This window comes from Urocitellus parryii, chromosome 15, assembly GCF_045843805.1.
Source record: "Urocitellus parryii isolate mUroPar1 chromosome 15, mUroPar1.hap1, whole genome shotgun sequence".
Taxonomy (NCBI): domain Eukaryota; kingdom Metazoa; phylum Chordata; class Mammalia; order Rodentia; family Sciuridae; genus Urocitellus; species Urocitellus parryii.
This window is the reverse complement of record NC_135545.1, coordinates 17,082,626-17,104,331: the sequence shown is the minus strand read 5'-3', so window position 1 is coordinate 17,104,331 and position 21,706 is coordinate 17,082,626. Positions and strand designations below refer to the sequence as shown.

The 21,706-nt window shown below is 57.8% G+C and overlaps 2 protein-coding genes across 2 annotated transcripts; one reads left to right on the top strand and one right to left on the bottom strand.

Moving 5' to 3' along the window:
* Window positions 1-622: 622 nt before the first annotated feature.
* Window positions 623-20,275, bottom strand: Lgi4 (leucine rich repeat LGI family member 4). The gene is made up of 12 exons (XM_026391274.2): window positions 20,113-20,275; window positions 19,813-19,905; window positions 18,023-19,741; window positions 17,625-17,696; window positions 17,268-17,339; window positions 16,037-16,108; window positions 15,721-15,792; window positions 15,365-15,534; window positions 12,935-13,099; window positions 12,349-12,854; window positions 10,675-11,665; window positions 623-645 (listed from the first exon to the last, which is right to left on the bottom strand). Exons 3-11 carry the CDS (start codon window positions 18,202-18,204, stop codon window positions 11,351-11,353), a joined length of 1,626 nt encoding a protein of 541 aa, XP_026247059.1. The 5' UTR covers window positions 18,205-19,741; window positions 19,813-19,905; window positions 20,113-20,275; the 3' UTR covers window positions 623-645; window positions 10,675-11,350.
* Window positions 6,721-9,779, top strand: Fxyd3 (FXYD domain containing ion transport regulator 3). The gene is made up of 7 exons (XM_026391275.2): window positions 6,721-6,862; window positions 7,949-7,981; window positions 8,071-8,094; window positions 8,912-8,986; window positions 9,065-9,101; window positions 9,387-9,424; window positions 9,547-9,779. Exons 1-7 carry the CDS (start codon window positions 6,823-6,825, stop codon window positions 9,564-9,566), a joined length of 267 nt encoding a protein of 88 aa, XP_026247060.1. The 5' UTR covers window positions 6,721-6,822; the 3' UTR covers window positions 9,567-9,779.
* Window positions 20,276-21,706: the final 1,431 nt, after the last annotated feature.

The following is a 21,706-nucleotide window of genomic DNA, read 5'->3' as shown; positions in this document are numbered from 1 at the left end:
GGTGAGGGCTTCTTGCTGCATCATCCCATGGCAGAAGGTGGAAGGGCAGGAGAGGGTGAGAAAAAGTGAACAGGGGTACAGCCTTGCTTTTAGAATAACCGGTTCTCACAATAACTCACCCACTCCCATAATGGTGGAACGCATCCATCTCTCATGACCTCATCAGCTCTTAAGATTCTCCTCCCTCAGCACAGCTGCCTCCGGGAATAAATCCCAACTCCATGAACTTCGGGGGACACAGTCAAACCACAACAACTTGCGAGTTAAAAGAAGCCTGATAACTGGATTCAGTTATGGGGCCCGGTGGAGGCGGGGGCTGTACGTAGGGTGGTCAGAGCAGGCAGCAGGAGAAGGTGGCATCGGTGCCTGGAATTGAAGAAGTGAAGCAATGAACCAAGCAGACCCCAGGGGGAATCCCCGGCAGAGGGAGCCAAAGCCGCCAATCTCTGGGGTGGAGACACCACAGACATTCTGTGGAATGTTCTAGAACTCACTCGCAGGGAGGCCGAGGTGTCTGGAGCAGGATGAATGACAATGGGGGAGGGGGACGCTGAGCCTCTCCCCAGTTGGCCTACCCCTTCAGCTGGGGAGCTCAGAGCAGTGGCCCCAGGGCCTTTTCCGACCAGAGGACACATTTCGTTTGTCCTACAAAGTGTTAAGAAAATTCCAAGTCAGCTACCAGTATTTAAAAATCCAGAGATTTTCATCATAAAAATTTACATTTCTAACTTGTTTTGTCAGGTTCTGTTCTCTGTGCAACATGGGGGTGGGGGGGTCTCAAGGAGGTCCATAGATGCTTGGTCACCTCATGGGACAACTCGTGCATGGCTTACAGAAGCCAGGCTGGAGTAGCCATCACCACACCAGCCTCAGGTGGCAGGACAGAGCCACCTGCGGCTCCAACTCTTCTCCCAGAGGTGCTGACTCCTGAGGCCACAGGGGTCAGCTGCGTAGAGCCTGACAAGCCACATTCGCCTGTCCATCTGTCTCTGTGTCCCCTTCCGGCCCAGGAAGTGGGAACTTGGAGTATCACTGGGCCTCTCAGCCCCTGCCTGTCCTGGGTGGGGGCATCTCTGGCTCCACCCCTGAGGCTGGCCCCTCCAGGACCAAGAGCCCACACAAGCAATCGGCCCTAAACAAGGACCCACCAAATTATTGAATGAAAATTAGTAAAATTTTGAAATCCATGACTGCCTACACCGGATGACTTTGATTCTCTGCTTTAGTCTCTGGTCCCCGAAAACTTTGCAATGTTCGCAAACTCCATGAAGATTTGTTTTTTTCTCATTTGCAAGAATTTCCAGGATTCTGAGTAATTATAAGCTAGCAGAGTCTCCATAGGTCCTTCGGGAACCAAATGATTTCAAAAGCAAAATGGAAAGGGAAACACTTGAAGTCCTTTTGTTATCTACATAATATACATCCATATATAAAATATGTTATATGTACAGTCAGCCGTTCGTGTCTGCCGTGCTACATCCACGGATTCAACCAACCACAGAGTGAAAGTGTTCAGGAAAAAAATTGCATTTGTATCGAACAGGTACAGACTTTTTTTCTGGTCATTTATTCCCTAAACAAAACAGTACAACCACCATTCACATAGCATTTCCATTGTATTAGATATTGTAAGGAATCTAGAGATGATTTAAAGCATGTGGGAAGAATCTCATGGGTTCTGTGCAAATACTACTGGATTTTATATTTAGGAACTTGAGCATCTGTGCATTCTGGTACCCAAGGGGCTTCTGGCTTGTTAGGCACAGATGCTCAGGGATGTCTGTGTGCTCATTAAATATGTCTGAAGTCAAATGAGCCCGGAAGACTCTCTCCCAAAGAGACCCAACCCCGACAGGAGGGAAATGACCACACCTAACTCCACTCCCCATGGGCTTTGCCAGGGACCCGGATGTCTGTGTACACAGGGTCTCAGCATCCTCCTGGCCACAATCCCAGCTCTGGCCCAATGCCCACGTGGCTGTGGCATGTTCAGGCCCAGCCTAGGAAGAATTTTACGATTGGCCTAAGTTGAGCAAAAAGCCCTATAAACACACACACAACAGAACCTAAGGCCACGGCAACGAAAGATTCAGAATATGAGCTTGACAGAAGTCGCTGATGGGTAGGGTCCCCCAGACTGAAACCTGCTCTTAACTGTGTCTTGAATGAACTTCATAATTTAACATAAATCTTAACTCACTTTTAATATTGAGAATTCACCCACAAGATACAAATTGATTCCCTCCTTCCCTCCCTCCCTCCCTTCCTTCCTTCCTCTTTTGTACCAGGGATTGAACCAGGGGAGCTTAACCACCGAACCATATCCTCAGCCCTTCTTTTTTTTTTTTAATTTTATTTTATTTAGAGACAGGGTCTCACTCAGTTGCTTAGGGCCTTGCTAAGTTGCTGAGATTGGTCTCAAACTTGTGATCTTCTGCCTCAGCTTCCTGAGTCACTGGGATTACAGATGCACAACCCCGAACCTGGCCAAATTTCTGACATCTATGGAAAATACGGTGGTCATTGGGTCATTGGCTGGAACTGTGGATGCAATCTTCTAATGGTTTTAATTAACCTTTTTTTTTTTTTTTGAGATGCACATTTCCAAACATAAAATTCTAAAGGTACAAGGAGCATATGATGAGGAGTCTCTTCCATGATGTCCTCCTGCCTCCCATGTCCCCTCCCCGGAAAAGCCATGGGGGCAGATTTCCAAAGATGCCTTACAAGTGTATGCATGCAAACGGTTTTCTCCTTACAATGATGGCACACTCTGCAGTTTCCCTGTACTAGCTTTTTCCCTTAGCAAGATCCCTGAGAGATATTCCTCCATCCACTGGGACTTGCTCCGACATTTTTGGATATGACAGGGGTCTCCAGTTTGCCCAGTGGCCATGGTGCTTTACGGTTTCACACCTGTTCTGCTTCACTCCTTCGGGATTCTTGCCTGGCCTCTAGCATCTGAGCCCGCAGACGGTAGAGATGAAGGACAGAGCGGAGCGCCCTTCCGGTCCCCACCCACTTGCCGCCACTCTCTGATGCCTGCAGTTCCTACACTTCCCAGCAGAGGGCGTCACCACCTTGCTCCCAAGCCCACCAAGGGGTTTTCTCAAGGAGGTCCAGCCTCCAGGAGGTCCAGCCTCGACGTCCAGGGAAGAGACGCTCTCTCACTGGACACAAAGCCTCCCTTAGCTGGACTCAGATCCTCCCGCCACCACCCCTGTCCTGCCCCTGTCCTTGTTCCTCTGCTTCTATCTCCCCGCACTCCTCTGTTTTGAGCTGCGCCCTGACTGTCCCTCCCTCCTGTGCGGAGGGCCCCTCCCTCACGGGGGTGGCGGGAGCTTGGTTTAGTCTGGGGCCCGGAATTGAGAAACTGCTGGAGGGAAAATCCTAACAGAAGGCTTGTATCTGGAACGGCAAGGCTTGCCCCTCCCTGATGAGAAGCGGGGTTCCTCTCCCTGCCCCCACTTCCCTGAGTCGACCCCAAATACCCTTTTCCTGCCCTGCTTTGCACACTCCCAAGAACACCCGCTCCCTGGCCTGGGGCCTGCCGCCTCCTCCCCTCCCCCACGGGGGTGTTGGGGGTCGCCTGGAGTCCAGCTGGTGGCCAGTGCAGAGCCACCCTTTCCTGGCCCTGCCCCTCCCCGTGACCCCAATCCTCTGCCAGCCGCTCAATGGTGCCTTGTTCTCTCTCCAGCCCCCAGACAAAAGTCCCTCTGTCTAAGAAGGCGGAATTAGGGGGAGGGGGCACCCCCAACAGGGACCATGTGGGGGCCTCTACAGACCCCAGCTGGAAGGAATGCTGTGAGGCGGGGTGACCAGAGAGAGAAGGACAGGGCCTTGCACAGGGCAGGGGACCTTCTGGAGTGGGAGGCAGCCCCCCACCTAGCACTGGGCTGTGGACCCAGGAACCTTGCTCTCAGCACCTTGGGAGGAGCAAGGGCCAGGGAGCCTAGTCTCCCAGGGCAGGCTGGGGGTGGTGGCCTGGTCCGGGCACCCTTATTTGGTGTTCCAGTGTCTCCTTCACATCATGACCTTGGTCATATCAGCATTTTCTACTGACCCTCAAATGGTGTCAACAAAGACATGTGGCCTGGAAGGGACTTTAAACCCCCCATAGTGACCAGTAATCCCTCCCCCAAGCAAAACACACCATCCAAGCCAAAGAAGTTGGGTTGCTAGGTGGATGGGTCACCTCTCTCCCCAGCCTTGCCAGACAGGGGCTCTGCCATCAGAGACCCCAGAACCTTCCCCCTCCAAGATCTCTTTCTGGTTTCAGGAGATTAGAGAAAGTCCCACCCCTGATTCAAGGGACCAAGTTCCCAGCCCATCCTGCTCTCCCTGCACCTCACCTGAGGCTGCTGAACCCTTGGTGACCTGTGGCCGTGACAGGGGAGGGCGTGGAGCTGTCTCTTTAAGAGCAGGAGTGGGGTGGGGGAGCCCCCAGCCTTAGGGAGACCGGCTGGTTCTCTACCTGCCCAGGTTTGCTCAGGGCGTGGCAGCTGCAGATAGAGGCAGAACTAGGACTCCACTGGCAACTGGCTTTCTCCCGGAACCTCAGCTCTGCCAGAGGAGCCAGCACCAGGTGAGCACCAGGGCCCTCTCCGGCCAGGACCCCTGAGGACCCTCCCCCTCCCAGGTCCTTTTCTGATGGCCAGAGATTGGAGGAAGCCCCCTCCCTTCCTGTGACCGTCCCCCTTCATTCTCCTCGCAGGGACTGAGCCAGGCAGCTGGGGCAGGGTGAGACCTGTAGGTGGGGTCTGGAAAGACTGGCGGGGTCTGTGGGACCTGGGGACGTCTGAGCGGAACAGAAGTGTCAGGATTGGGGTGTCGGGGTGGCCAGGGTAGTTAAGTAGATGGGGGGTATTTCAGGGCATGGCGGGAGGCGTGCGGATCTACAGGCCTCCAGGAAAAGGAGAGGATGCCACCAGGGGATGCCGGAAAACAGGGAGTGAGTTAGACTTCAGGGACACGGAGAGGAGGGGTCTTTCTGCACACCCCTGAAGTTGTGGTTGTTGGCCATCAGCTCGGAAGAACAGAGGGGACAACAGCGGGCAGGTGGCAGATACAGCCCTCCAGCTGGTGTGGGACCCCCATGGCCGGGAGGGTGCAGCTGAAGGATCCGTCAGCTCCCCCTCCCCAGTCTTGGGTGCAGGGTGATTTCATGGGTAGGGGGGGACCGTGGAGCCTGGCAGGCCAGGGGGTGCTTGGAGAGAGGTCCGGGGTGAGAGGAAGAGGAGAGCCCCAGCAGTCCCAGGATGCGAAGCATATGGTATCAAGTGGAATTCTCAGGGGTGACAGGGTTTGTGACAGCAGCGTGGGATCATGATGGTGCCAGCTCCGTCAAGCTGTGAAGGTGATCTAAATGAACCATATCAAGAGCCGAGGACCGCGCCACGTGGGGCAGGCGCTCAGCAAGCACCAGCTATTATTGCCAGTGTTTGTGTCATCAAGGAGTGACAGAACCTCGTGAGGCAGCGTTAGACAACACGCAGATTGGCTCCCCAGCCGTCTGAAGTCCTGCCACTCCAGCTCCCCGCAGATGCTTTCTGGGGTCTAGATGTCTGAATAGCGCTCCCCAAAGCTACAGTCTCTCTTCCGGCAAGCAATGAATGCTCCCGCTAAAATGACTGTGAGCCTGCGCCACAGGGGAGCTGCGTGCGACATTCCCAGGCCAGGGAGGTGGAGAGGGAGATGGAAGAGCCTGTGAACATGCAGGACAGACCTGCACCCCCAGCCGCGGAGCACGTGCTCTCTGAGCATGTATGCTGTCATCAGTGAGATGACGGTTGGCCTCAGGGGTTGCTGGGGGCTGAGAGCACAGCGAGGTCTCTGGGCAGTGTCCAGCGCAGGGTGGTGGTGGGAGGGTTCTGCTCCTGCCATCAGGATTCCCATGACACTCTCGGGGGTGGTAAAGTGGGCGGGGCTTACTGCAGGTACCCACGGTGGGCACAAGTTTGACACTGGGCCAGGGAAGGAGGGAAAGTGTCCCAGGTGCTGGGCAGGCCTGCCTGGGGAAGAGGGGCCCGCTGCCAGGGACGGGGAGGAAGGTAGGGGCCAGGGAGCAGGGCTGGGAAGGGCCAGGAGGCCAAGGCTGGGGAGGACGGGGGTCGAGGACAGGACTAAGTGGGGGCCGAGGCGGGCAGGGTACCGTGGGACAGAAGGTGGAGCTGGGCTGCCCCAGTGCCAGCCCAGTCTGTCCTCCCCAGCCCCCTGCCCCAGCCTGGCTTCTCTCCCCCCTCCACCCTGCCCTGCAGCCTGAGGGGAAGCTCAGCCCCCGTCTGAGGCCTGCAAAGTCTGAGCAGAGCCGGGCAGGCTCCGCGCTGTCTATGGGAGACACTCCCCAGCACCCGGGCCTGCTGCCACCTGGCTCCTGACACCCGCTTTCCCAAACACCCCGAGGCCCTGACAGCCCGGAGTTAGGAACAGCCACCAGGGAGCCAGGCCTGGTTGCAATCCTGCTTCCTGGCCAAGTGACCTGGGGCACCAGCGGTCACCTCTCAGAGCCTCAGTTTCCCCACCTGGAAGGTGGAGAGAGAGCAGGCTGGGCTCCCTTGCTCGGTTGCCAGAGTGACTCACTGAGGGCCTTCAGTCCCTGCCCGGTGGGTTGAGGAGCTGTTTCCTCATCGGGCCTGAGACCGTCCCCACCCCCACTTGACTTTGGGCCTCCTTCCTGTCTCAGCCCGGCCAGTCTCAGGGCCAGGCTTCTCTGGGCGGAAGGCCGGGAGGAGGGCGCTAGGAGCCAGAGGCACGGGATGGGCATCCTGGTGGCCCTGCTAACACCGCGCCTGCTTCCTGGCCTCCTGTAGGTCCGTTCTCGACATGCGAGAGGTGGCTCTCAGGCTGCTCGTCCTCCTGGCAGGTGAGTCCTGGGCCCCCGAGTTGTCTTTTCCCCTGGACCCCAGCCAGGTGGTGCCAAGCCTGTGGGTCTATGCGGGTCTGCATTTTTCTACCTCCCCTGGGGAGCTGGTCACTGTTAGGGACGTAGGGTCATATTCATGATTTCAAGGGACACACAAGGAAGGTCAAGGCCTCTCTTAGCAGCAGCTCACACAACTAGAAAGCCACCGTCTTCCCCATTCCCCTGTCAACTGTCAACCTTCTGAGGAGACAGGGCCTCAGGCTGTGTCGCTAAGGCACCCCTAAACTATTCCAAGAGGCTGCTGGCAGCTGAGCCGAGCAGGAGAAATGACCAGAACACTCCGCGCCTCAGTCTCCCCATCTGTCAAAATGAGGAGAGTTAAGAGCACCCGTTGGCGGAGTCATTTCAAGGATGAAGTGAGTTAATATTTGAAAAGCACTTAGAACCGTGCGCGGTACAGCATGCACGGGGCGTGTGCTTCAAGTATGATTAAAAATAATTCATCTCCCTTCAGCAGCGAGTTTGAGGTCCAGAGCTGGGACAGCCGGCTGCTTGGAACAGAATTTAATCCTGGTCCTTTGCTTTCTTTTGCATTTTTCTTTCTCTGTGGCTTTGGGCAGGGCTGGCATTCCGTTCAGGGTAGGCATGGAAAGTCGCATTCGAGTGTATTTAAGTCGGTAATAGAGAGTCACTTTGCAGGGGATGGTGAGCAGATGCCAGCCCAGGTGTGTGTGTGGGGGGGGGGGGGATGTGGCAGAATCAGGAAGGGAGGTGATGGATATGGCTGGCTTGGGGGGAACCGGGCCTTGATAAGAAAAGTCCCCCCACCTCTGCAGGAGGTGTGGATTAGCCATGTGTCTGGAAACAGGCAACTGAACGGTGGCCCAAAGTAGAACCTATTTCAGGTGACAAGTGGCTGGTGTGACTCAGAGGTGTGGGGGTGAGTGAGCGAGTCCATGTGTCCATGATGGGACGCCAAGGCAGTGAGACTGGGTTGGGACTCCCTGTGCCCCAGGGACCCTCTCCCAAGGCCCCCTGGACCTTCCACACATCACCATCTCCCTCCTTCCCTCTGGTCCCCACCAGGTCTGCCTGCACTGGACGCCAACGACCCGGAAGGTGAGTCAGAGGTCCCCCATCCACCCCTGGGACCCCTGCGAACTGCTGCTGTCCTTGATTCATGTTCTTTTTTTTTTCTTTCCTTGCAGATAAAAACAGTCCTTTCTACTATGGTGAGAGCTGGTGCCTGGCTTCTTGGTCTCCTCCCAACCCCCCATGCTATTTTTTTGTCCAAGTCCCCACACAGGGTGGGTGGAGGGTCAGATGTGGGTCACAGGAACAAGAGGCGGCAGCATGACCTGGGGGAAGATTCTCATCCAGCAAGGTAGTTAGATACACTCAGAAAGCGAGGGCAGACCACAAGAAGCCATTAGGTTCAAACCAACTGTTAGGAGAAGGGCTTACATGAAAGACTTCCTGGAAGAAGTGAGGGACTCTACCCACCTCGGCATTCCCCCACCTCAGCATTCCCCCACCAGGTTCCACTGTTCTGCTCCCCCTTGTCCTTCTGCCCTCACCTCCTCCACTGTCCCTCATTCCTGCTCCAGCCACATTGGCCTCCTGCTGGTCCTCAGACACAGAACTGCCAGCCACAGGACCTTTGCACCTGTGGATCCCCCTGCCTGGAGACTTCCTATCATATGTCCACACGCTCTTTTCTTCACCTCCTGCAGATGGCTGCTCAGTTGTGGCCTCCTCAAAGAGCCCTTCCCTAACCACTGTCTCTAAAACAGCTGCCCTCTGACTCACAGTTCCCAGCCCTGGCTATTTTCCTTCAGATCGTTTTATCTCCACCTGTCCTGACAAGAAATATCTTGTTTGCCTGGGTGTAAACTAGAAGGTGTGCACCATCAGGCTTGGGTTCTGTTCTGTTCTCTATCCCCAGTGCCCTGCACATGGTGGGTGATCAGTACCTATTTGTTAAGTGGATGGGGCGATGGATAGAAAGGACCCGGGTTGGCCTTGAGGTCTCCTCTGATTTTCTCCCAGATTGGTACAGCCTTCGGGTCGGAGGACTCATCTGTGCAGGGGTCCTGTGCGCCATCGGCATCATTGTCCTCATGAGTGAGCGCAGGGGCTGACGGGGCAGTGGGCGGGGCGAAGCCTGGAGTCCCCTCCCTTGACTGCTCACTCTCCCAACAGGTGGAAAATGCAAATGCAGATTCAGCCCGAAGCCCAGGTAAGGCGGTTCCTGCCTGCTCGCCTCTTGCAGAATAAACACTCTTCAGGGGGAAAGCGCCTCTCAAGTCTCCCCCAAGAGGATAACACTCAGGGTTCTGCCATGCCTATCTCTAAGGTTCATGGTTCATAGCTAATAATTCCCCAAAGGGTCCCAAATTCTGAAATGCTTTAGTTCCTGGAAAATAGCCAGGAAGCCAGGTCTGGCTGAGCAGAGACTCCTCTCACCTGAGGGAGAAGACAAACAGGGGTGGACGTGAATCTCACCACCTTTTTTCCCCCCTAGTCACCGGCCAGGGGATGCCCCACCTCTCATCACTCCAGGTAAGACAGGATCTGCGTGGACTGGGGGGAACAGGGGTCAAGGAGGGGCTGTGCACACACATGTACCCCGGGGACAAAGAACTCCATCCACCCCTCCAGGCTAATCCCACCCCCTCTCCTAGGCTCTGCCCACAACTGCTGAGGTTGGACCAGCTGAAGGAACACGAGGGCCTGTCTTTGTCCCCAAGTCCTGGCTGTCCACAGGAGCCTGAACTCCAGGGTAACATCCTCCCGCCCCTCCCCAGGCTGCCTTGCTGGGGCCTCGCCTCACGGCTCACGGGAGGGAGCTCTTTGAGCCCTTTGTTCAATGTTTTAATACAAAACCGTCCGGCCTGCCGCCCGGGCAGCCTGCAGACTCACCGTGTGTGCCTGGACGAGGGCGGGGCCTGGAGAGGGCGGGGCCTGGAGAGGGCGGGGCGGGGCCTGGAGAGGGCGGGGCCTGGAGAGGGCGGGGCCTGGAGAGGGCGGGGCGGGGCCTGGGGGAGGTGGCTGCGGGTTGGCAGGCAGCTGGTGGGTGGATCTTAGCTGGGAAAGCCTGTCCTCTGCTCTTTCTCATAGCCTGCTAGAGGGCACGGGGCCTGCTCTCTACCTCCAGGCCGTGGGAGCCTTGTGTGCACTTTAAGATGTTCCCGTGTTAATGGGGGACACTTTGTGATGCAAGAGAGCCCTAACCCCTGGATGCTGGGCGCTCAGGTGAACACTGGGACCATCCCAGGAAAACAAGGATAAGGAATTATCCCACCACCAGGGAGTGCTCAATTTTATGATTGTAACAGTAAGACCCCTAGGGTCTCCTCACTGGAGAACTTTCCAAATGTCCCAATGAGACCTTTAAATGATTCCCTATAACACCCTTAATAGTATCTAATGGCCACACGATGTGAGAATCTTCTCTGAGCCTTAAACTCCCAGGAGTCTCCCCAGTATCCAACCTAAATGTTCCCACAAAATGCCCCAAACCCTTCAAAACATCCAAAAATATCTCCTACAATGCCCTGGGACATGACCTCTAAATAGAGACCGCAGTAAACTAGTGACCTGCCCTCTGATCATGCCCTTCTATCTCTTGAACATTCCATGAGCCCACTCTCCTTAGAGACCCCGTGAAGAGCCAAAATGCCTTCCCCCTGGCCATGACGGGACTCTAGGGTCACCCCCAGCCCCCATGCCATTCACAAGACCCCCTCTCCCAATGACACCACAACAACGGGCAGGGTAGTTAGTGCCCAACGCATTTATTGAACTCGTACCTTCTGTCCTTTCCCCTGTCGCCCTTCGGGGAGGGGTACCCGCACTTCAAGTGCACCTCTCCAATCCCAACTTCTCCCCCTCCCCACACCGCCCCCGCCTGCGCGCGCACGCGCAAGAGGAACGAAACGCGAGGTCACCGCCACTGGTAGCAGTCGTGCGCCTAAGCAGCTGAGAGAAGGAACGGATCTGGCAGGAAAAACTGCCCAGCAACTGTGACGTCACGGGGCCGGGCAGGACTCCATGAAAGCGATTGGCAGGATTGAAATTGGAAGGGAAAGGAATTCTGTCTTTGGAGCAGATTGGGTGGGAGTCGTTGAGGGAGAACTTCCAGACCTCTCGGGACTCTGCGCATCCCCCCTTGACTTCTGTGTTTGGGCTCCAAGCAGTGCCCCAGCCCGAGCTTCCAAGTCACCAAGAGCGGGGCATCTCTCTCCCGCCAGATATTGCTTCCAACTGGGAGGGCAGTTCAGGATGGGACTTCCATGTCTCCCAGTGGCAGTTCCTCCAAGAGGTGGGCTAGGGCTTGGACCTGGAGCTGATGAACTTGGCCTGTGGTCAGCATCTCACAGGTTTGTTCATTACCCCAAGTGGGGCCGGAAGGCCAGCTAACGGGTCATCCAGATGCCCAAGGCTCCCCACGCCAGCCCTCGGCCATGTCTAGAGTCCTGCCCAGTCTCAGGCACTCAGGTCCAGCTCATGATGCTGGTAGATCTGCGTGGGGCCCTTGAAGCAAGCCGCGAATAGGAAGCGTCTGCCCGCTAAGGTGACGTGGGCAAAGGCGCGGGGGGCCACCAAAGCAGGAGGCCCCAGCTCCTGCAGTGGCTCCAGGAGCCCCTTGTCGGGATCAAAGCGAAGCACCTGGCTGAAGGCAAAGTCGCTGCCTAGGATGGCCAGTTGGTCCCTGGCAATGAGCAGAGGCTGGAAGACGTGGGCGCCCCGGGAAGGGAGCTGGTGCAGCAGGCGAAACATGGAGCCGTCCCAGCGCATGACCTGGAGAGAAGGTGGCCAGTTAGGGCCTGGGGCCTTGGGAGGGGCAGGTCTTCCTGTCATCCTGAGGGTCTAGAGAACTTGGAACGCTTGGAAACAGGCCCGTAGGTCCTCAAATTCCCACAGCTGCTTAATCCTATCAGTGTGCGCCCAGCTGCTCGAGCTGCTAAGTCAGAGTTGTGAGCTGTGAGCTGACCCTGCGCTTTCCCTCCGCCCCACACTGCACGGATCAGCAAGGCTACCTGTGAGTTTTAGCTACAATAGCTGTATATGCTGTCCACTCCTGTTAACGCACCTTGGCCGAGCCTCCACCCTCTCCAGCCTCCTTCCTGGGCCCTAGTTCCTGACCTCGTTTCCAGTTTGTTCCCCACCAGAGACCCTTGCTCTGGAAAGACAATGCTAGAGAGGAAGGGCAGGACCCACATCTACATCAGGCTCAAAGGAGCCTTGTCAGGATGCGGGGGACAGGGGCTGGGGCTAAAGTCAGTCCTGAAGGGTTCCAAGATGCAGAGCCAAATTTAGGGGGTAGAATCACAATCTTGGGGAGTGATTTGGACACAGATAGCCTTGAGGGGGCCACAGTCTTGCAGTCACCGTTGGGACAGAGTTCAAAGGCCAGCATGTGAGGCCAGATCAGTTTATAGCCCCCCCACCCCCCACCCCCCCCGCACTGGGCTCAGCCTCACCATAGAGTCCCCGATGTATCGTGTCAGGCACAGGAACACATCCCCCCCAGCCTGGAAGTGACGTGTGGCATAGACATCCTCAGCCTCTGGAATGTCCGTGCGCCTCTCGAAGCGGCCACCGAACCAGTGGAAGAGCACCGGCCTCTGTGAGGCCGAGGCCAGCAGCAGGTGGGGCCGGCCGTCTAGCTCCAGGGCCTCGGCGTCCGTGTCCCGGTGCCAGGCGTGCAGGCTCTGGCGTGGGTAGAAGCCGGGCCCGTCCCGACACAGCAGTGTGGTGCTGCCCGCTTTGGAGGCATCGGCCACCACGAAGCAGGGCTGCCCGTCCAGCCAGAGCAGCTCCGCGTCATTGGGCCTCAGCAGCCGCCGGGGGGCCAGTGCCTGCATCGGGGCCAGGCGCAGGTCGGGGCCCGGCCGTGCCCACAGCTGGGATCCTCCCCACAGTCGGGCAGCCAGCACGAAGAGGCGCGGGCCCAGCACCAGGGGCTTGCAGGACACCACGGAGGGCGCTGAGGGGGAGCAAGCAGGCTGTCAGGTCCAGGGACAGAGGGCCGGGTAGTCGGGGGACAGGGACAGGGCAAGCACTCACCCGGCAGCTCATCCTCCGTCCGGAAGCGCTGCAGGCCATAGTCCCAGGAGAGGATCAGGCAGCGGCCAGCGAAGGGCTGGGCCAGGATGATGTGGGGCTCCCCCTGGTAGGAGAAGGACTCCACGCCCAGCGCCGACTCCCCCACCATCTGGAACCAGGACAGCTCTGGGGGCGGCAGGAGAGAGTCAGGTAGGCCCGGGGACCCCAGGGTCCTCATTGCTGAGCCTTGATTTGCACAGCTCTGAAAGGAGGGCCCCATTCATGGCGTTCACCCACAGGGACATGGAGAGTGGAGTCCTCTTATCTATGGCAGGGTTAACTCGGGCTGCGTCCTGATTTTCTAAGCTCAGTGGCCTCATCAAATGATCCCTCGGAAATGGCTACTTAGTCACTCACTGGCCTTTACGACATTCCAGTGAGGTACACTCTGTTACGATTCCTAGAGATGAAGCAATGGAGGTTCAATGGTCCAGGCAGCCTGCGGGCTGCCCAGCTGGAAGCCACATTATCCTGGCACCCCCCAGGAGCACTCTCCCTGGAGGTTAGGTGTGGTCATGTCAGGACCAAGTCCCGATGGACAGGAGCAGAAGCGTGATGCATGCTTCACTTGTGGGCGCAAACCTCATTCCCCTCCTTCTCGTGAGCTAGCACATGGAAGCGTCAAACCTGAGTTCAACCATGGAAACAAGGACAGCACCCAGGAGCTGCTGCACCCATCTGGGCAGCTCACCTCCGCTCACCTCCGCTCACCTCTTCAATTCGTGGTATTTCGGGCTTTTTGTTACAACCACTTAGCTTTAATGGTATCTGGCCTAGCAAGGTACTGGTCGTTAGTGGGTGCCATGCTGTGACTCCAGCATATACTACGTCACCCTACACGTCCAGATCCCAGGTGCCAAAGTGGAAGCAGTGATGCCCAGCCAAAGAGGGTTCCTATAAAAATGCCCATCAAATCATGTCCATGCCTGGGCCACATCCTCCATGGCTACCCCCTGATCGTGCTCTCTGTGCCTTTCAAAGTCCTCCATGGTGGGGCCCCTGCCAGCTTTGACCTCGTCTCTAGTCTCTCCCTTCAGGCACCACCCGAGCCACACTGGTCTTTTGATCCTCAAACAGCTCTAGGCTGCCTCGGGGCCACCATTTATGCTGTCCCCTCTCCACGCAGTGCCCTTCCCTCTCCTTTTCCAGTAGCTAAATTCAGATCTAGTGTCCATCTTCAGAGAAGGCTTCTCTGACTCCACTCTGTAAGACAGAAAGAGCTCCTCCCTCACGACTCCCTGTGTGATCAGAATGTGTCATCTGTTTGTTTGCGCCATACTTTGGTGGATCTCACCAAGTATTCGTCGAATAACTGAATCAAGAGTGAACGATGGGCTGGGGGTGGGGCTCAGTGGTACAGCGCTTGCCTAGCAGGTGGGAAGCCCTGGGTTGCATCCGAGGCACCCCCTTCCCCTTCAAAAAAAATAATAATAATCGCTGAGCTCAGCCCCCTTTCTCTGTGAGTCCCACTCACCACAAACATGTCTCACAGTAGATAATGTTATGATCACTGTTGTTATATTAATAGTATCTGTGTCAGGACACTTCAAATGTCCACTCCTTGAGGAAGCCCTTCCAGGGAGAGTGCTCCTGGGGGGTGCCAGGATAATGTGGCTTCCGCTCAGCTCTGTGTGACCCCGGCCCTGGCTCTGGACTCCCTCAGTTCCCATGGCCTCGGTCCTGGCCTTGTTTCTCTGACTGTGCTCCCCCATCCCACCCCAGGCCCCTCTGCCTCCGACTGCCCGCCCTGGCCCTGATCATTCTGGGCGGTCACTGTGTGGGGCTGGGCGTGGGCTCTGGGAAGCCAAGACCCGGGCTGTCTTGTCCCTGCCGTGCTTTCTGCCTTGGCCAGTACCCACAGAGTCACCAAAATGTATTTATGGAAAAGCAAAAGGAAACAGAAGTGAGGGGATGTGGCATATGAAGTTTTTAGCACAATAGAAAGAAAATGTTGGGCTGGGGTATAGCTCAGGTGGTAGAGCGCTTGCCTCGCATGACAGGCCCTGGGTTCAAGCCCCAGCACCACCACCAAAAAAAGAAAGAAAGAAAGAAAAAAAGAAAGAAAGTGTTTTACAAGTAAGTGACTTTATATTAAGGACGATGAGAGTGATCATTTGAGAGCTCCTGCCCCAGGCCTTGGGTCCAGTGCTGGGTAGGTGGAGACATATCATGGAATCCTCGCAGCAATCCTATGTCACTGTTTATTATCCCCATTCTACAGACGAGAAGACTGAGGCTCAGGGTGGTGATGCCATGTGCTCGGGGTCTCGCAGCCAGGAAATGGCAGGGCAGGGAGAGAGGTCAGCTCCTCAGGCCGGCAGCCATTCCCCCGTCTCCTGCCTTCTCTTGGGAACCCTGCAGTCCCTCCCTCCCCACTGGGAAAGCCCCCACCTATGGCTCTGCACTTGAAGGTCTTTGGGTCGAGGTGGCGGAGCTGCATGTGAGTCAGGGCAGCGGGGCCTGCACAGGTCCCCGTCCCCACGCTGGCGTTCACGGTCGGCATCCACTGAAGCAGCCAAAGGATGCGGCAGTCGCACTGGAACGGGTTCCCACGGAGGTCCCTGGTGCAAGAGGCCAGGAAGGGGCTGCGACCCTCGGAGGCCACGTACCCTGTCCCCTCCCCTGGGGTCCCCAGATGGCATGGAAAATACGTCAGAACCATGGCAACCCTTGCCAACCCAGCCCCGCCTCCACAGCGCCAGGCCCCGCCCCCCAGCCCTCCCCCCACACACACCCCGGAGCCTCACACATGAGTCAGGGTTTCCAGGCCCCGGAACAGGAATCTGGGCAGGACCTCGAGGTGATTGTTGGCCAGGCTTCTGGAGGGGACAGAAGAAGGAGCCATCCGCAGCTGCCAGGAGGCGCTGTGTGGGGGTGGGGGTGTCGAGGTGGGGATGCCTTGGAGGAGCGGGGTGCCATGGAGGAGGAGGGGTGCCATGGAGGAGGAGGGGTGCCATGGAGGGGGGTGCCGTAGAGGAGGGTGGGGTGCCGCGGAGGAGGGGGTTCCCGTGGAGGGGGGTGCCGGGGAGGGGGTGCTGTGGAGGAGGCGGGACGGGCACGCACAGGTGTGTGAGCGAGCGGAGTCCGCGGAGCGCGTTCTTGGAGATGGAGCCGATCTCATTGTCCTCAATGAAGCTGTGGAGGGGAGGCAGGGTGAGGGGAGGCCCACGGGGCAGGGGACTCAGAGGCCACGCGGGTGCCGCATTCTCCCCAGCATCTCGGGCAGTCCCAGGGAAAGCCTCCCCAGAAACCTGTCCCCCCCTGAGGACCTGATCCACGGTCACCGGAGCCAGCCTCACCATGGACGCTGTCGCCATGGTCACCGACATCAGCACTGGTCCCACTATCATCCCTTATGACCAGTACCAGTGCCTGCATCTCAACACCCATGACACCATCACCATCACCTACCCTACCACCAATAACTGCCATCGTCCCCAGCACCACACAGGCCACCAATATTGCCACACAACGTCCATCATGGAACCCCAGGCAGAGGACACCGATGAACCTCACCAGCAACCAGGCTTCACGACCAACACCCCACATCCTGCCACCACCCTCACCAACGCCGCCTCCATGATCCAGCATCAGCACCAGCATCGCCATTATCCCCAACACTCTGGTCACGCACCGCCAGTGCCATCACTGTCACAGCTTGTATACGTGACGACACCTGTGTCATCGGTGAAAACCCCAGTACCAACAACACTGTCATGGACACTGACGCCAGCGTCCTGCTCCAAGCCACCACTGATACCAACATCAGTGCGTACTGACCAGTGGCCATGGGCCTGGTGACCGTCTCTAGCACCGCCCCGCAGGCTTTGATCATCAGTTCCACTAACAGAACCATCGCCACGAGGTTTGCCGTGTTTTGTCAACAGCACTGACACTCCGTCGTCAGTGACAAGGCCACCACTTCCACTGGTGACAGCAACGGCATCCCTCCCTTCACCACTGCCATCACCAATCAGTACGGCCATCACGTTGTCGCCAACTCCTTACTCGGAGCTGTTTCCTGCTCACTTATTTCCTCCCACTGGCATCCTCCCGAGTGCCCTCGAGTCAGGAGGGGCCAGAAACGGAGCCTGGCTATCTGGGTGCACAGAGAGCAGCCTGAGACGACACAGCTGATCTGGAGTCCTCACACGGCCCCAGGAGCAGGTCTGAGGGCCCTTGTCCAGACACCTCCTCTGCAGACCCACAGTCCCTACCGCCTCCGACTCTGGGCGCCATTAGAAGCCCCTGCTCCTCCTCCCAGCCCACCTGCCCCCAGCCCGGCCTCACTCACAGGTACTGCAGGTGGGACAACCCTGCAAATGCGTCATCCTCGATCACAGAGAAGGAGTTGGACGTGAAGAGGCTGCAGGGGGCGAGAAGGCGGTTGCCGGGGATCAGGACCCCTCTATGACGAGGACCCCTCTCTGACATTGTGGTCTTATCCCCCTCCATCAGCCCCATCAGGCACAGGAACACTCACATGCACGTGGGTGACTACGTGCAGGGACAGAGGGACTTTGACAGGGACACACGGGTGCGCACACACCCTCTCCTGTGCATGGACACCCCCGTGGCCACATGTGCCCACACCCCACACGCACGTGCAAGACGCCCACTCCCTCCCTGCCGCTCGGCTGGGCCCACTCACAGCAGGTGCAGGGACGGCACCCTCAGGAAGCTGCCGGCCTTCAGCTGGGTGACTCCAGTCCTCACGAGTGAGCTGGGGACGTGGCAGTGGCGGTGAGGAGAAAACCACTCCGACGCTCTGGTCCCCAACCCAGAGCCCACCGCTGTCCCGCGCCTTGGCCTGCACCTGACCCCGGGTGTGCTTCCCCTTTGGGCGGTGAGGGTCCTGGCAAGCGCTCAGCCCAGTCCCTGGCCATCCCTCCTTCCAGGTCCCCATACACCTCCTGCCCCATCAGCCCCTGGGCAGGCATCCCGACAGCCTCTGCTGCCCAGGATCAGGTGGGCCCCGCCTACCCCCCCGGCCCCTGGAGGCCCAGGATCCGGCGCCCACCTTGAGGCCCACGAGGGCCCGACACTCACAGTGACAGCAGCGTCGGGGAGAAGCTCTCTGGCAGGTCCTGGGAGCCCTCGCACAGGGCGCTGTCTTTGGAGCAGGAGCAGCGTGGAGGACACTTGCCCTTTGGGGGCCTCCAGGCCACCCCCACCCCGGGCCCAGCCAGCAGCAGCAGCAGCAGCAGCAGCAGGAGGCCCGAGCGTCCCATGCCCCCTGCCCCCGGCCGAGGCACCACTTGTCTGGTGGCCAGCCTGGCCCAGGCCACTACATCTCCTCTGCCAGAGGCCCCTGCAGCTGCCTGCTGGGCTCCGCACTCTGACCTCGTCCTCGGTCCCTCGGCTGGCCCTTCTCCCTGGGTCCTGCGGTCTCTGACTTTCTGTGACTCTCTCTGCCTCTCCCTGTCTTTGTCTGTATCAGTCCATTGCCCACTTCCGTCCCTCCTTATGTCTTTGTGTGTGTGTCTGTCTGTCTCTGCAGGGCCCTGTCTTTCTGGTGGCCTATTGTCCCTCTGCCTGCTCCCTGCTTCTCCCTGAAGGTTTGGGGAAGGGACGTGCTGAGCAGGGTAGAGAGAAGGAGGGGGTCAGAGGCCATAGGAAGAGCGGCCTGGGGAAGGGACTGAAAGGCCTTTGGGAGGGGGTGGGGCCACCAAGGATGGAGCTGCCCTGGCCACTCCCAGCCAGCCCCCTCCCCAGAATCCCCCACTCAACCTCACCCAGGGACTGTGAGGAGGATGTCACCCGGGTGGGACTGAATGACCCGCCAGACTGGAGGGGGAGTGGAGGACAGGCCACTCCTGAGAGCTGGGGGAGGTCCTGGCCACTCCCAGCCAGCCCCCTTCTGGCCCCAGGAGGGCGTGGTGGTCCCTGTCACTGACGCCCAGAGGCAGCTCAGGTCCAGCTGCGCCCTCTGGTGGCCACACTTGGTAGGACAGTTGCCTTATCCCAAACCCAAGACCTCCCTGCCTCCCCCCCAATTAACCCTTTAGATACCCACCACCATTCCAGGCAGAGACTTGACCCATGGACATAACGAGGACAATGCCATCTCCTTTTAACACTTACTCTGCAACTAACCTCAACCTAAGAGTTCATCTACTACTTTCATCTGGCCCCAGCCCTCTGGGGTTAGTGCACAGCTAGAGGAACTGAGGACAGCGCTCAAGCAACCTGAGCTCTGGGTGTCCGAGTCAGAGGCCGGACCAGGAGTCCAGCCCAGCTGGCAGCTAGCTCCATGTTGGATTCTGTCTTCAGAGATCCAAATTCCTGGGTATGTGGATAACAGACTGTTGTTAATTTGGACTAAGCTTTTAGTGATGTGGATAGAGTCTGTCCACTGATAAAGATTCATAAACGATACTTGCTGCCTAAGGGGACACAGCAAGGGTGTTCACTGAGCACTTACTATGTGCCGTTCCTTCCATGATTTGACTCAGCTCTCCCCGTAACCCTTCGAGGTGGGCAGGTTTGCTATCCCCACTTTACAGACAGGAAGACTGACCAACAGGGAGGGTGAGAGATCAGTGTCATGGTGCCAGGCTCCAAGCCTGACCGCAGTCTGTACCGCGGCCTGGCCTAGGACCAGGCAAGAGACTCACCCTGGTGACGGAGGGACAGACTTCCTCTCTTGCCCCTGGGGGCGCACCCAGCAGCCTTGTTGAAGGACAGGGGCCTCGACAGCACCAGCCTACGGTCACACAGTGGCCTCGGGGCCAGTCAGCTCACCTCCCGGCTCCTCATTTCTCCCATCTGTCAAGTGGGAACCTTCAGGACACCCACTTCCTACATGAGGAGAGGACTCAGAGACGGAGGCCACTCACCCTCCAGGGCTCAGCTCCAGGTGGGCGCCCACCGTGGTGCAGGCTTGGGGAGAAGCTCTGGCTCCGTCTTGGTCCTGCGCTCGGTTTCCTTTGCTGAAAAGCAAATATGCTAGCCCTCACGACTGGGACTTGGAAAGTGCAGGTAAAGAGCTTGGCGCCAGGGACACACGGGGGACAAGGGCAGGCCTGCGCCCACACACAGTGTGCCAGCCCAGCTGGGCTCTCGCTCCACTTGAAGATGAGAAGAAGTGACATTGGCAACCATAACAACAGCTGACTATGTTTCTGTTGATCACTTACCATGTGCCCGGCTTTTTCTCGTTGTTCTACATGGTTATCCCAACTTCCCTCTGACACGAATATTATTATAGCCACAGAGAGGTTAAGTCATTTGCCCAATATCACACAGCTAGAAAGTGTCAAGGGAAGGAAGGAGAGAGGGAAGCTGGGCTGGCCAGCAGTGGGCCAGGTACCCGTCCCTATTGCCCCTTGCTCGCCTGTCCCTCCTCCTCGGTGCTGCATAAACACCAGGGTTATCATTAACCAGGGCTGGCTGATGACCTGGGATGCAGGGCCACGGGGGCAGAGGCTAAGAGGGCTCACAGGGCTGAGGGAGCCTTTTGAAGTCTCCTGGGTCCTCTGAAGCCGGGGGTGTGTGTATGTGTGTGTGAACACTCACATGCGTGTGTCAGGGCTACACCTGTGCTGGGTTCGAGCACATGCTCCCGTCTTGCGGAGCCTGGTGAGGTCCCCGCTGGTGTCTGACTGCTTGAGGGTAGGGGCATTTCTGTCCTCAGCCGCCAGGGGTCCTCAGGAGAATTAGCTCCACTGCCTTGGTTTTCTTTATCTGTAAAGTGGAGTTGAAGATGAGACATGTCAGGTCCAGAAACCTCGGAGCCTGCAGAGAAGGTGACGTGGAAGACCTTAGTGGTTTCACCATTTGGTATGTGGGAAATTGAGGCACAGAGAGGTCATGAGGGAGGCCCAAAGTCACACAGCTAGGAGTGCAGCCTAGACCTGACTCCAGGTTTCTCTGTCCTCAGGGTCTGTGAACCTGGCCTGCCCATGAGGAAACCAGAGGACATGCTCTCAGGGAAAGGACAGTTCAGGATGAAGCACGTGGCTGTGGTTTTGGAGTATGTGAGCACAGTGTGTCTGCAAACACGCGGAGCCAGCAGTCCACCCTACAGCCCCTGCGTGGGCTGTGCACACTGTGTGCATCTGTGCTGGCCGCGTGGAGGAGTGGCTGGCCGTATGGCAGGTCCTTGGCCATCTGCTTCCCTGTGAGCCCATGGAAATGAGGTGTGTGTGGACCCAAGTCCACGGGCCTTCAGGTCTTGGTTACGTGTGCTCTGTGTGTGCTGGTGTGTCGCTGTAAGTCCATTTGGGAGAGTGTCCTCACAAGGTGCGGATCTCTGTTTCCCTTTGTGCCAGCGGACAGAGGTGTGGCTGTGTCTTGACTGTGTCTTGACTCTGTCTCTTTTCGGTGTCACGTGGATGGTGTGCGTCTGCGCCCGTATTTGTTGGGGTGTTCAGGGGCGGCTGTAGGAGGTGCTGGCTGGGGTGTGTGTCCGTGGGTTTCTCCATGGCTGTGTGTCGTGTGGGGTGTGTGTCCTGGAGCAGCTCACAGTCGCCAGCACACAGCACCCACACACGCACTCACAAACATGCAAGCAAAGCCCCCCCTCCACCGTCCTGTGGCACTGTCAGGGACAATACAGGCACTGGGTCAGGGGGCACAGGCTCCTAAGCACTGGGACTGAGTGACCCTGGTCCCCGCTGGGCCCGATTCCCAGGAAGCAGCACAGAGATCCCTGTCTGGCCCCAGCTCTGTGCCAGAAGCTCCATGCCACATGTGAATGTGTGTGTGCACGTGTGTCTGTGTCTGTGAGCC